General features: G+C 40.3%; 1 protein-coding gene across 8 annotated transcripts in view; it reads left to right on the top strand.

Moving 5' to 3' along the window:
* asxl2 (ASXL transcriptional regulator 2) overlaps positions 1–15,212 on the top strand; it is a 344,573-nt gene that overhangs the window by 219,031 nt on the left and 110,330 nt on the right. For 6 of the 8 annotated variants that reach the window (XM_072563214.1, XM_072563234.1, XM_072563244.1 and 3 more), the window contains 2 exons: positions 7,291–7,399; positions 11,672–11,783. In XM_072563214.1, the coding sequence (XP_072419315.1) occupies positions 7,291–7,399; positions 11,672–11,783 (221 nt within the window). The remainder of the gene's footprint in view (positions 1–7,290; positions 7,400–11,671; positions 11,784–15,212) is intronic. The other 2 variants (XM_072563223.1, XM_072563283.1) reach the window with 2 other exon arrangements.

Raw genomic sequence — 15,212 nt, 5'->3', positions numbered from 1 at the left:
GTGACCTATCCTTTCCAGTCTCTAACCTCAGCCCAAACTCCCTCAGTGAATGAGTCCTCAAATGTTCTCTCAGCTGCTGTAATACTACCCTTGATTAACAATGTCACACCTCCCATTCTGGGAGTACGTCACGTTGCCTACAAAATAAGGTGACTGAATGTTTGTAGAAGGCCTCATCCACTTCTGACCAGTTCCTACCCAGTGGACTGTTCTGTACACTGCTGGATAGATTTTTGGGGAGTCAGAAGAAATGGTATTGTTGATAATGTTGGGCAGAACTGATTCTGGGATTCTCACCATTATACCTGGCAATCTCTATTTACAATGGTATGGGATGAGGGTGCAGGTAGTGACACCACATTCTGCATTCCCAGACAGGCCACCTCCCTTTTAGAGCTAACCTTCTCCTGGGTCATTCCCCCAACAATTTTCAAGGAGTCAGGCCGACGTTTCCATGACTCATGGTTCACGGCCTATCAGATGTTTAGTAGACCGTACTTTGCTTGTGGAGAAAGTGAGGACTGCAGATGCTGGAGATCAGAGCTAAAAATGTGTTGCTGGAAAAGTCAGCAGGTCAGGCAGCATCCAAGGAACAGGAGAATCGACGTTTCTGGCATGAGCCCTTCTTTTGCTTGTGAAAGCTTTTGAAAGGTAACTTCAAAATGCCAATTCATATTCCACCACTCACTAACATGGCATCAAACAGTCTTGATACTAAATTAATGCTAACTCATCTCATCCAGTTATCCCCAGTGGCCCTCATTGCTTTCACATTAGTTCATAGTCCTTGTGTGCACGTTCACTCGGTATGGACAGAACGAGTCACCCCTGTGGGAATCATGGAATATGTGACACCCCTAAGAAACCCACGAATAAATTTTTTTAAAATGTCAGTACTCTGACAACTGTATAAAAGTGTCAAACAGATCATTAGGTTATCAAAATCTGAAGCATTGAACACTTTGAGACATTATCAAAAGAGGTGTGAGAAAATAAAACTTACTGCACAATTTTATGAAGATATTAATCAAGCAAAGTTTGCACATCTCAGTACTTGTGTAAACAAACTCAGAATTATTTTATAAAAGTCTGTGCTTCATGGATTTTCTGTGTCATCTCTTCTGTTAAGGTCACAATATTTGTTTGCATAGAATTGTTAGATGTGAAGTGCTTTAAGCTGCTTAATCTCTGATGGGCTGAGTAAGTCTTTCCGATAATATCTGGACTTTAGAAGAATGAGAGGTGATCTCATTCTGATACGCAAAATTCTGAAGGCACTTGACACTAAGAAACTGAGGTTTCCATTGGCTGAGGCATTGAAAACATGAGGGGCATAGTATCTCAGAATAAGACAACAGTTATATAGGACTAAGATAAGAAAAAAAATCTTCATTCAATGTGTTGTGAGTCTTTGGAATTCTTTAGCTTGGAAGGTTGTGGATGTTACATTGTTGAATATAATTAAAGTTGTGATCTCAGAATATCAAGGGATATGGTGAATGACTGAGAATATCTGAGGTCAGGGGTGATTGTATTAAGTGATGGTCCAGGCCCAACTTCCTGCTCTTCTTATTTCATGTGTTCTTGGGAAAATGTCACACCAATAAACCTTAGGAAATTAGACCACTCATTTCTCCAAATTATTTGATGAAAAGCTAATTAGCAAAAAGTGTTAGAAATAAAAGTATTCCATCAATACAGCTGACTGACCAGGATTGGCACATCTTGTGAACAAAGCTTTTCACTGTGCCTCGGTACACGTGACAATAAATTCAAATTCGATTTAATTCAGTATTGAAAATCAAGGCCCACTATGTGGGAAGCCATCCATCCACTGTCAGCAGATTATTGTTCTTCATGGAAAAATCAAGTTGTTTTGTTTCCAAAACGAATGTTCACAGTTTGCAAATATCGAAAGAGAATTTGCACTCTGTTTAGTAGGTCATGAAACTGTATTAATGTTTGGTTTCTCTGAGATGATGATCAGTGTGTGTACTGTATTTTGGGATGGATATCCACCAAGACAATGACAAGTTCACATCCATTCGTTTTGCCTTCCATTTCATGGTTTATGCAGGTTTGGGTTTTTAATGCACAATGACCTCTTACCTAGTCACTGAGCAGCTTGATGTTCTCAAAAGCGTTGGTAACAACACAGTGATGTGGACAAATTGCAAAGAGAGTCAAACTCTTTGCCTTTCAGTACTTCCTTCAAGGATGTGAATGTGTGTGAAGCACCTTAGTGACTGTCCACATCGAATTGCTTTGGTAGTGCAATAGCAAAAGGGATGAAGAAATTTAGTCAGAAAGAGCTTCCCGTATTAGATGGATTTGGTAATGCTTCAGAAGGGTTCATCCTGGACCACCCAGAAATGTCAAGGGATTGTTTTTCTGTAGTGTGGTCAATTGGTCGAAGTGGTGCCAGGGTATTGGTCACCATGTTAGTGCTCCCGGAGATGGAATGTTTGACTAGATCCCCCGAAGCATAAGGTGGATGGTACTCTGCATTTCCCTGACCAAGATGGGCTGGCATCAGGAGGCATTGCGCTCAAAATGTTGGTAACAAAGGAGTTCATGACAGGCATAGTCTTGAAGGGAATTCTAGTGGACGATGGACCTGCGTCAGCACCGAGTACATGTAGCCTCAAGGAGTTGTGTTTCTGAGTCTACCCCTGTTTCTTGGTTTCATGGTGACCTTATCCAGTGATTGCTCTGATACATTTCAAGACCTGCAACTTTTCACTGTAGCTGCCCAATCAGGTATTGTGTCTGATTTCAGCGCATTCTGACCTGTAACAGTTTCTGAAAAGAAAACTGATAACACTGAGCTTGTTCGGATATATTCTGGCATACCTCTTGAATTGGTGGGACCTGAACCTTGGCCTTCAAGATAAGAGATAATGACACAACCACTGTACCATAAGAGCCTTCACCAAGCCTGATGAACAAAGGTTGTGGCTATCTGAGTTATGCACACAAATCAAGTGACTGTGCTAAGCTGTGATGAATGAATTTAAATATAGTGAATTGGATTTCTAAATGGTGGAACTTGGTGAATCCACATGGGACCATTCAAATTGGCTGCTCTGTTTAGATGGAGACCTTGTGGCCCAGTGAGACACAACTGTGCTCCTGACCTAAAGGTTTCAGGTTTGAGTATTTCACCTTGGACTCCAATGGTCAAGGAGACACCAATCAGACTGAATATCAAACTTCCAGCAGTGGTGGACAGTGAAATCCAGAGGAGTTCCTGACCACAACGTAGGGCCTTCAGTCGTCATTACCCTGAGGTCCAGACTATAACATACATGTAAATCTGCATGTTTCCTTAGCAACCTGGACTCCCTGAGTGGTCTGTTTATATAAACACACACACACACACACACACACACACACAACAGAGGGACCCACTAGTGAGGATTGGATATTCATCAGTTTGAAGCTGTTTTGAACAAGACTACTTAAGCAATTGGACACATTTCAGGGGAATTCCGCTGTAAATCAAGGTAAGTTTTTTTTTTCTGATTTTTCTTCCTCCTTTTTTACACTGTGTTTCAGAGAACTGTTTAGTAATAATTCTTAATGATACATATCAGTGTAACATCCAACCTTTTGAGAGCTCTCTGTTCGAGTCCTTGGTTAGTGTTCATATTCATTCACTGCATGACTCACTGATTGTTGAGCAAGAGCTATCGTTGTCTATTCCCATTTCTACTCCAGGGGTATTTCATATTTTAATTCACTCCCATTCGGCCTCTCTGTCCTTTCCCTCCTGTGAAGCTATTGGAACAGCACAGTATCTTTCATTCAGGTACTTCACATTTTCCAAAATCATTGTTGACTTTGACAATTTCAGATCACTAACCACTCTTCCCATTTTTTTGAGGCAGCTGATAAAGTTTCTGCCGTTGCCATTTTCACATCCTCTAGACCCAAATTTTTTTTTCTTGTGCGTGTGCCTAATTACCATTGTTCTTGCCTCAAAACATCATGCTTTTTCAATTAATCTGTCCAACATTCTAATTCAATGCAGATATTCCCTTTTTGTTCTTGCCTCCTCTCACTCCTACCACCCACACCTCATTTTCCCAGTATTTGATTAAAATCAGGTATATCTCCTGTTCTGATGAAGTGTTATCAACCTGAAAGAATGGGCAGAAATGTCTCTCCCATGTAGAATACAGGGATCAGGACCAATTCAATGTACTGAACCTGAACCAGTGTTGAGGAAAGCAGTCACTTGGTCCAACTCAATGTCTGTCTCTGCTATTGGTCTGGAGCTTCCCATCCAATCACAGAAGACTAACAGGCTGTCAAAGACCATAAATCTGATTTGAGAGAATCATGAGCTATGGGGTGAACTGTGAGATTGGATTTGAGGATTATCAGATCAGCCATGATCTGATTGAATGACAGAGTGGACTTGATGGGCTGAATGGCCTACTTTTACTCCTAATCTGTGGTCTAATGAATGAGAGATTTTTCAGCTTGTAAGGATCAGCAATCGAGGTAAGTAAAAAGGTACCTCCAGATGGAGGTTCCATGCCTCTATCTCTTTGAGAATTAAATTGAAATATAGATCTTGTTTCCCCATCCTACTGATGGCCAAGTGACCTGTCTCCAACATGGCTTAGCTGGCCATGGATGGTCTCTAGGTGTGCCCTGGATCATTGTTCCACTTCTGGGAGATCACCTCCAGACAGCTAAACTGGCCCAGCCACCTTTGGTGATGGAGAGGTTGACTCCTTTAATTGGCCTCTGCAGCCTCTTTACAAACTTTGGCCATTCAGCCCCCTGTCCCCCCTTGCTCCCAAATCATCCTTTTGCTGCAAAATTGGGCCAAGGTGAGATTGAACCAGGAAGCCACCATGCTAGACCATCGGTCTGTCTGTCATTCCCATTACAGCTCTTCCCTGCCCTAATGTGGTTTGTGACCCCTCAGATGCTGATTGATCTGCTGAGCATTTTCACAATTTTCTGCGTTATTAACAATTCTCCAGTTCAACAAGGGATTCAAAGGTTTTATATTTCCTCATTGTATGATTGACTCGCAGTAAAAGTCGGGCTTAGTCCATTTTTAATGAAAAGCTGCATAATCGGGTTGAGAAAGCTAGTGTAGAGACGTATTGTTAATAACTGGATGTGTCTTTTGTAGTTCCACGGAGTGCTGGCACCAAGGATAAGATACTGAAACAGTCAAACTAGACGTGAATGAAACGTTAAGAAGAGAAAAATAAGGAAGGGGAAAATTGACAGAACAAAGTTAGATAAAATTAGAAAATGCTGATAAGATAACATAGGTGGCCAGCTAGTGAAAGGGGAGGATAATGTTTCCGGCCTAATCTTTCAGGAAAACCTGAAAGCACAAGAGTATTTGCCTGCTGCTTCTACTTTCTCTGTTCAAAACAAAATGAAAAGAATTCCTGTGGCCTGTGCCAACAGGACTAATTATATTCTGTTTTTAAGGCCCACCTACAGACTTTAACAATGCCAAAAAAAATGCTAAAAACAAAAACAGAACAATCCCAGCAGGATGGAGCTTTTACTGGCACAGAAATTTGACTCCACTGTGATTCCAAAAGTAATAGCCTTTGTAATCCAGTGAGTTCGATTATGAAATATACCCTGTTTCTATATTAGTGTGTGTTCCCAAGCTGAAAAGAGCTCCACAGTGTACTGATGAGGAGACCAGCTGTACCTGAAACACCTACTGTTCACTGAAACCTGATAGAAAGCTATTTGAATGTAAAACCCATCAGAAATAGGAAATCCATAAACCCCATGTAAATCAACATCCAGTGACTATTACTGAGCTGTACGTTTGAGAGAATCTTTTAAGATTGTTGAAGAAATAACATGACATGAAAAGAAAGAAGCTGCAGATCGCTGAATACATGGACTGAAAACAGAAACCCGTTCAGTTTATGAAATGAGAAAAGATGTTGATGCTCCATCTCTAAACTGTTATCAAAACTGGAGATTGGAAAATAAATGAATTCATGCACAGTACTAAACCTATAAAAGAAAGACCACACAAAGAGGGAATGCTGACTGCTATCAGAGAACATTGTTACCTTTTCAGTAAAATATAGTCAGTCTCAGATCTGGCATCTGTCCAGAAGTTTTAATCCAATATTTTCCTGAATGCTCAAATGTAGAAGTTTTAATGGCATTTTAAGAATATGTGCGTTTGATATAAAGAGGATATATTAAGCGGGATCATTAGAAAACGGTGAGCCACAGAAGACATTAGAAGGCAAGAGAAAAGCTTGCTAAAGAGGTGGGGTTGAGCTTGAATGAGGATCTTGGAGGAGGAGGGTATTATGGAGAATATGGGTTTAATATCAAAACTGAGGAAAAGGGTGAAGGAAAGGTTTAAATTGAAGATTTTAAAGTGAGATTTCTGAGACCAGGCACCAATATCGCTAGTAAAGGACAGATGTGGGGATGTAGCGTCAGATATAAGACATGATATGGACATAAGAGCTTTAAATGACCTAAAGTGTACAGAGAGTGGATAGAGTCTGAGAGAGACAATGCCAAGGATGGTGGTTTCAGCAGCATGTCGGCTCAATAGGAGGGACCTTGCTGTGTATCTGATGGCATTTCTTAAGGTGAGAGCTTTAACTTTGTCAGATAGGTTTGGAAAATGAACCTAGGTTGCTGATACTATCAATAAATTCTCAAAATATGGAAGCATATACACAAAGCTAAGTTAGCTTTTAATACTTTTCTTCACACACAAGATAATGCCTCAAGCTTTCCTATAAATAATTTGGAATGTTTATACCAGCAATCTGTCTAGGATATAAACCCAAAGAATCCTTGACACTTCAAGTTGTAACAGCTTCAATTTTCACAGTATTGACATTTAAGCCTTTTAAAGAACATTTGCAGCAGATTTCTTTTACTAAGACTTCTAGAACGTATTTGGTTTTTGACATGTTATTAGTTATTTTGACACAGGATGCTGATATTCATTCTATTGGAGTTAGTAGTGACTGGGTAAGCTCTTCAAACTGTTTCTGAAAATTCCAAAGACCGTTTTTTTTGTATTTTGCACCCCTAAGGGCAAAAGTATGTATCTCACTGCATTGTGATTATTTTGAACTGAGTAGATGTGAATTATACTCAGGTTCTGGCTACAGAACAAGGAATTAATTTGCAGTGTTGGCAGTCATTAGTACTGTACTTTTTTGAAACACTTCAAAGAATTTTGCACTCATAGGATCTTGGCTTACTAATGTTCATCAGACCACTGTCGATTGATGTTATTTCTGTTTCTCCTAGTGGCACTTCTCCATTGGCTTGCTTGAATGCTATGCTTCACACAAATTCTAGGGGAGAAGAGGGTATTTTCTATAAGGTGCCTGGTCGAATGGGAGTCTATACTTTGAAGGTAAGTTTTTCTCGAAGAAAGACAATAATGCCTGCGTACTTGGATGGAAAGAGGAGAGTTTCTGTTCTGTTGTAATTCTGGTTTTGTTTCTAAATTACATGTACCAGCGGTTAACAAAGTAATAAGAACAATACTGATAGTGCAGCACCTCAGTGTTGAGAAGTTTCATGTCTGCTGTATGAATGCAAGCACAAAGTAAGCTCACGTATCTGCCCCTACTGTAGCTATATTCCAGCATTGGAACAACAGACCTCTATTTCACCAGCACTATGTTTTCCAATCTCTGCATCTTTATGAGATTTAGCACTGATTTATAGGTGGTGTGTATTCTGAGCTTATAGCCAGTAGAACATGGATTGAGATCAATTCCCCTCATTTCAAAATGGACTTCTAAAACAGGGAGTGACATTGTGTCAGTAATACTAAACATGAACCCAGATAGTGATGGAGCTGTGATGTCAGTCCAACTTGTTCATGCTGAGCAGATATCCTAAATTAGTCCAGCCCCACCTGCTAGCATTTGGCTCATTTCCCTCTAATCTCTTTCTCAGGATTCATGGCCGATATACAAATCCACAGCATTATCTCTTATTTTTGTTTTTTAATTTGCCCGATAATGTTACTGGAAGAGTATTGGACTATTCCACGTGTAGTTTGAATTGCAGTCTTGTTCCCTGTTTGGCTGGCTGGAGCTCATCACTGTATCAGCAATATAATTTCATGAGAGAGAGATTAAACCCTTTACAGAGAGATCACTTCCTATAGTTCATTTGTTTGACAATGGTTTACCAAACGTAGATAATATCCTTAAATTACCCTGTTAAGATGGTAAAGTTATTTTTTTTTCTTTTGAAGGAAGGATGGTTAAAAAAGAATCTTTTCTATTATCTGGTGCACTGCCTTGTCCAGCTGGTGGGTTTAATGTGGTGGTGTCACAGAATGTATTTCTCTTTGTGGAAACCAGACATTTGATGGACCAACTTGAACTGCATTGACTGTGTGTGCAGTCACTTTCCCATGTCCCACTCTTGGATGTTTTAGGCACGACCTGCTTATTGTACAAGGCAGCAGTATGCCCCAACATGACTGCTTACAAGTAAATTCTTATTCTAGTTACTAAGTAGCTAATAACCCCTCCGGAGCTGACAGAAGGCACTGAGCATAAAACCAAAGGGATGAATCGTTCTCAAAAAATTGTTCTAGAGCCCTTCCTGAAACCTGACTGAGAGTTTACAACAGATCACTCCATGAGTGATAAATGGCACAGGATATTTGCCTTCATATTAACTAAGTCCTAACACAGTTAATTAAATCTGTTACATTATTGATGAACCAAACCTGACAAGGGATATAGTTAATGTGGCCCTTTATTCCAAAGCAGCAAGCTACAGGTCAGTTAGCTTATCATTTTTTTAATAGGATTAAATAAGTTATAACACGCAATTAGGTAAACTCAAGGAAACCAGGCAGAATGAGCTTAGCTTTGTGAAGGAGAAGTCAGGTTTTCTCAGTTCATTGGAGTTCTTTGAAAAAGTAGCGTGCACTGTGCAAGAAGTGAATTTGGTGTGTGATAACCCCAACAAAGTCCATGGGGAAATCACTAATCTCTTCATAGAGCTCATCGATTCCCTTGGTAACAGGCAATAACCCATCTGCTGGAACTCATCATCTGAGAGACCCAGGAGTGGGTCTACAGAACTATCTGTCCCAGTATGGAACTCACCCATGTACAAGTAGTGGCTGTATTTTGGTCTTAAGCAATAAACCATGTTCCTTTCAGTCAGACTTCCTGAGTTATTACAGTGTGGACATGCTTTACTCAATGGTATTTCATAAAGGTTATTGAGAAAAGTAAAAGCTCATCTGGGACTAAAGGATAGCATGGACAGAAGCTTTGCTGGCTAACAGTAAGTAGGTGATAGTTTTCTGGTTAACCACGCATAACATGTGGACCAGTGCTTTACATAAATGACTAAGATGAAGGGACCTAAGATTTAGTTACCATGTTTGTGGATGACACAAAGATAGATAGGAATGTAAGTTATGAAGAGGGTATGAGAAGGTTGTACAAGGCTGTAGATAGGCTATGTGAGTAGGCAAAGGTCTGGCAAATGGGGTGTACTTCAGGAACATGTAAAATTTTCTATTTTATCCGGAAGCATAAAATAAATTGTAGAACTGAGATGCACAGCGATCCAGGTGTCCTGGTGCATTAATCATAAAGATTTGTTTGTAAGTAATTAAGAGGGCTTATAGAATTATTGGTTGTTGTGAGGAACATTGAATACAAAAATAGGGATGTTTTGCTTCAGTCACACATTAGAGAGACCACATTTGGAATAGTGTGTAATATTGGTCTCCTTATTTAAGAAGGATGTAAATGCATTAGAAACTGTTCACAAAAGGTTTACAAGATTAATGCTTGGAATGGGGAGGTTGTCACATGAGGAAGGTTTGGATAGGCTAGGTTTGGATTAGCTGGAGTTTGGGAGTGAAGCAAGGGGGGGCTTGACAGGGTGGGGAAGCTGTTCCCTGTCATTGGAGAGTGTAGAATTACACGTCACTGCTTAAAAAACAAGGGTCACCCTTTTCAGATGGAGATAGAACTTTTTTTTCAGGGGGGGCCTTGCTCAAAATGAGGTAAGAATAGAGTATTTGAATATTTTTAAGACAGAAGTGATTCTCCTTTGATAAGAAAGGAGTTGCAAGGTTATAGAGCCATAGATTATTGGGATTGGTAGGGATGTGAAATAACCCGATTATCTATGACTTAATTCAATAGCAGAGCATAATGAAGGGGCCATATGGCTAACATCTACCCCTGTAGTACCTAATTCAATTGTTTGTAGACAAATATAAATTAATTTACATGTTTGAACAATGCCATTGTGACAACAGAAGCAAGATTTTTCAGATGATGGATTTCCCACAAGATCATCTGAAGACTTGACAGGGAACATAACACTTCCCATCCTGGCAGGCCCACAGCCACACAACAGTCCACAGGGTGTCTATTGACTGAGAGCAGTCCATATGAAGAGAAGCTCCACTTTAGTTAATACACTGACCAACAGCTCGGTGATCCCAGATTTGATTGATGACATTAGACTGCACCAAAGAGGAGGTAATCATGGAGACTGGACTAGGTGAAGTCCAGAGTAGCGATGGAGCCTGTCTTGCAGGCCTGAACAAGGATGATGAGTAGATTGCGTTTGAAAAGGAATTAAGGAGAGATGGGGATGAACTGGTAGAGAACCTGCTTCCAGTGGGTACAGGGTCCCTATAGCAGGTACCAGTCCCGCCCAAACCTTCCCTGGCATTGGCTTCCCCCAGCAGTGGGTAAAATAACAGTGGTGGCAGGATGGGCTGCCATCAACTATTTACTTCAGGGCCTCAGTAGTCCCCAAGATAGATGAATGATCCTTCCCTTCCAGCAGCTCATAGGATGATAGGAGACAGATCATGGCAGGTGAGCAAGCCATGGGCTACATTTCATGTGGACACACCCTCACCCACCCAACCACCATCACCACCAGCTCCAAGCCTGTGGGTGGGGGAACTGTATAAAGAGCTGCCAGGGCGATATAACAAGGTTATATATCTTATCAGGCTCGATGAGGATGTGGCTTACCCATACTTACATTTCTGTCTATGTAGTTTCTTAGACAATCATTGTCCAGTTTTTGTGACAAGCCAATCCATTTATGCCTAAGCCAATAGCATTTAAAACCATGTGCAGTATTTTCAAACTATATTAATATAGGAGACCAGAAACCAGAGAGGCCATATTCATCTATATAAACTCTGTTGTTTGGAGCTAAACAAATGTTTTAATATATAAGACTTTATGTTCTTTGTAATCTGTCAACTAATATTTGAACAGGGTTTATGTATCGGAAAAATAAAGTTGAACAAGTTTTCCTTTTTAGCAGATCCTAAAGTTTGGGGTGGTGGAGATGGTTCAATTTAGCAAATTGCTTTTGCAATAGAGGGATGAATTCCTTGGCGGCTTTTTGGTGCAGTCTTTTACCAGGACGGTCTGTCACAAACTGTTTATGTTGTAAATCCAGATGAACACTTCAACCAGAATTCTGCCAGGTTTATTGTGGCAGAGGGAGGGGCAACTAAGTTGATTGTTTATAATATTCTGTCTGTAGCACACTGTCTCTCAGAATCTTCTTGACTCAGTGCCCATTATTCTCAGTCTGTAATAAATTGGAAACTCCAAGCCATGGACTGTGATAAAATCACTTCTGTCTTTTGTCTCCTCAGAAGGATGTCCCAGATGAAATGAAGGAGCTGTCTGAGATATGGGATGATAGCAGTGACGGTCAATCAGACTCGCAGAGCACAGACAGCCACGAGAAGAGGGAAAGGAAGAAAAGTAGGTGGAATTTGAAAGCTAATTTGGGGTTTGAAAATCCATCCAGGACTTCTAAAATTATGACCATTTTCACTGGGATTTAAGGGAGTTGTCTGGGGTGGGTCTTAATACCCTCCCTTGTGGCAAAGGTCCATTTACTGAAATGGGAGGGGGGCACAAAGGGATCCCACTACTGTCCTGTCTCCATTCCAATTATGTCTGTTGTAGGAAAGGCCAAGATAAGGGTTTTAAATCATCCCTGCAGGGATAAGGTTGGGGGTCAGGGTACTGAGGGTCACATCTTCCCTTGTTGCTGGCCCACCCTCCCAATGAGCACACTCCTATGATCACTAACCTGCAGCCTAGGATCTGATCACAGTGTATGTCATACAGGGAGCAGCCAGCACCTTCCTGATGTTGTATCTGTTCAATAGAGCTTGTCCATAGCTCTCAGCAGATGGTACCTCTGTTTCCAGAGTCCTTGATTCATGGAAGACCTTCCTCTCCAGCGAGTGGACAACACCCCAGTCACCCCGTTAAAAACCCCGCCTGGTTTCCATCTATCAGGTCTGTTCAAATGAAAATGAGGTTCAGACTGATTCAGTTTCCATTATCTCAAAGCGAGAGATACTCTCAAGTTTCCCATTTGTAACTTTCATTTCTGTATAGGATGCAGGAACATGATGGCTTATCATTTCCAGACAAAGCCAAATTCAGTCAAACAGAAGACTTGTTCTCTGTCTGAAGTTCAAAAGGCAAATAATTTCAGAAAGTTCTGTTCATTTCCCTAAAACTAAGAGAAGATTAACATTAAGGAGCTTTGGAGATCACAATGATGCTCAATACATTCCACCTCAGGTGACTGTCTGTGTGGAGTTTGCACGTTCTCCCCGTGTCTGCGTGGGTTTCCTCCGGGTGCTCCGGTTTCCTCCCACAATCCAAAGATGTGCAGGTCAGGTGAATTGGCCATTCTAAATTGCCCGTAGTATTAGGTAAGGGGTAAATGTAGGGGTATGGGTGGGTTGCGCTTTGGCGGGGCGGTGTGGACTTGTTGGGCCGAAGGGCCTGTTTCCACACTGTAAGTAATCTAATCTAATGTACTCCTTTCCAAACCTATTCATTCCTGTTTGATCTCTCCTTTGGCAACAGGAAAGTTGGGGTGGGTTTAAGAGGAACTCTGTGCTACTTGGCATTGTCCCCACTTACAGACTGCTCAAACCTCATGGTCAATTCTATCTTTAGTATTATGTGTGTACTTTGACACAAACACAGTTCAGAGGAAGGATCCAGAGTGTGCAGCTATTGCTTGTCATCAATTTTTATTGGTAACCAGGTTGGAATTTAATAAAATGTCGGTGTGCTGCATTTTGTAAAACTATAAGTAATTTCTGTTTTTATTCCTGCTAACTGTACAAATTTTGAAAACTAAGTTCAAAATGAGAAAATAGTTATATATTATCAAAGAATAAATTATTCTTCCCTAACAAGGCGAAACCATTAATGCCAAATATTAGATTAAAAGTACTGAATGGTGACATCATACCTTAAGCTGTTTCCCAGAAGAAGTAATTTGGATTTCATCCTTCCTTTTGTGAAAAGTATCATTTCAAAGTTTTGTGCATATTTCAGTAGAAATGGTGATGCAAAGGATTTATTTAAAAACAACATTTTACTTCTAGTGATTTGTGATTAGTCATTTTGATGGAATCAGTTCATTCACTGTGTGAAGTCCCTGTGTATAGACTAAATCCACAATGTTAGTTGGAATAGGACTACTGTCCTCCATCTGTCAGCATTGTTATAATCTTCAGGCTATGCCAAGTTACTAAGATACCTTAAAAAAGATTGCAGTTAAGAGAAATTAATTGAACAGTGATGAATGATTGTCTTTTGGTGACAGTATGATACAAGGAAAATGTATACATTTCACTCAGATCTTGTTCCATAAAGGCGTGGTGGCAATATTTCAATAATTGATAGTTATGGAAATATGCTTTTAATAACTTCATCTTCCTGTCACACAAGCCGCATCTTGTTTGCACTAAGTACGCATATGTTTATGGTATTTCCTTTTCTAACATGGCAGAACACTCTGTAACAAAAGTAATTTGAACTGTGAAACCCAAAAATATTGTTCTCTGTATGGGTTCAATGTATTCTGCAAATGTCTGTATCTTTGGAGTACGTTTTTCAAGTATGTAAAATGATAATAGGACTGTCATCAAATGGGAAAGTGAGACTTGTGTGGCCTCAGAGCATTTTAAACCACTTTATAACCAGTGAAAAATGTTTAAAATGTGGCCACCATTGTAATTTAAGAACAATAACTCGTATTTATCATGGTGCTTCAAATGTCCTGAGCCATTTCACACGGCACTATCAACGAGATTCACTGCAGATAAGATAGCTTTTATATCCTTCAAATAGGAAAGAAGCAGATCAGTATGGAAATGTAACTCAGGGCTCAGCAGCTAAAGTTACAAATGCCATGGTAGAATGTTTAAAGTCCAGCAGTGTAAAAGGTCAAATTTGAAGGACGCATATATTTCCAAGGGTTATCGGATTAAAGGTGATTGTAGAGATGAGGAGGAACAAGACATTGGAGAGAGCTGAAAACCAGGACAAGCATTTTAAATGTAAACATTGCTCACTCCGAGGCTAATCTTGGAAATGTGGTTGTTAATTTTCACCCTGTAAGATTCCAGTAAGGAATGAGCATATTCTCTGTGTCAGTGATGCTGATTGAAGGACAGAGGTTCCCTAAGACATTGGAAGAACTCCCCTGTTCTTCTCCAAAGCTGCCATGGGATGTTCGCTACCATCTTCAGTGGACAGCAAGGCATTGTTTAATTTGTTGATTTTCGTTAGCTTTTCAGTGAGGCACCAGCTTGAATTTTGTGGCCAGGTCTTTGGGAAGTGGAATAAGAATCCACTAGGTTTTCACTCAAATTTGGAATCAAACACTGAATCACTGCTGACGCCTAATATTACTCCATAAAGTTAACCGTCATTGAGAGACATTGGGCTGGACTTTAAAAGCAGGGTCAGCACATCGATGCTCTGACGAATGATAGGTCCTGATCATAAGCCTCAATGGTTGTGATCATAGGCTAGTTGGCCCTACATATTAAATGTAAGAACAATTCCAAATAAATCTTTTGGGTTTTGTGACAAACTGGAAAGAAGTTGGCTCAGTGGGGAAAAAAAATTGAAAATTTGAATCCAAGAAAGGACAGGCCTCTTAACAAGTTCCTTCAGGAGCGTGCTGGGTCATTCATTGGCAGGATCTGCATTCCTCACTGTCGCCCTCATTGGCTCTTTGAAAAACCAAAACCGCCCCCAAGTCACTGGATTAAAAGCAATTTTTAATTAGTGTGCACATGGAAACTCTGATCCTGATACTCCTCCAAAATCAAACCCATCAATCTTTATTCAGACAGTGTCAGTTTA

This window comes from Chiloscyllium punctatum, chromosome 3 (genome assembly GCF_047496795.1).
Source record: "Chiloscyllium punctatum isolate Juve2018m chromosome 3, sChiPun1.3, whole genome shotgun sequence".
NCBI classification, from domain to species: Eukaryota; Metazoa; Chordata; class Chondrichthyes; order Orectolobiformes; family Hemiscylliidae; genus Chiloscyllium; species Chiloscyllium punctatum.
This window is presented reverse-complemented; position numbering and strand designations above follow the sequence as displayed.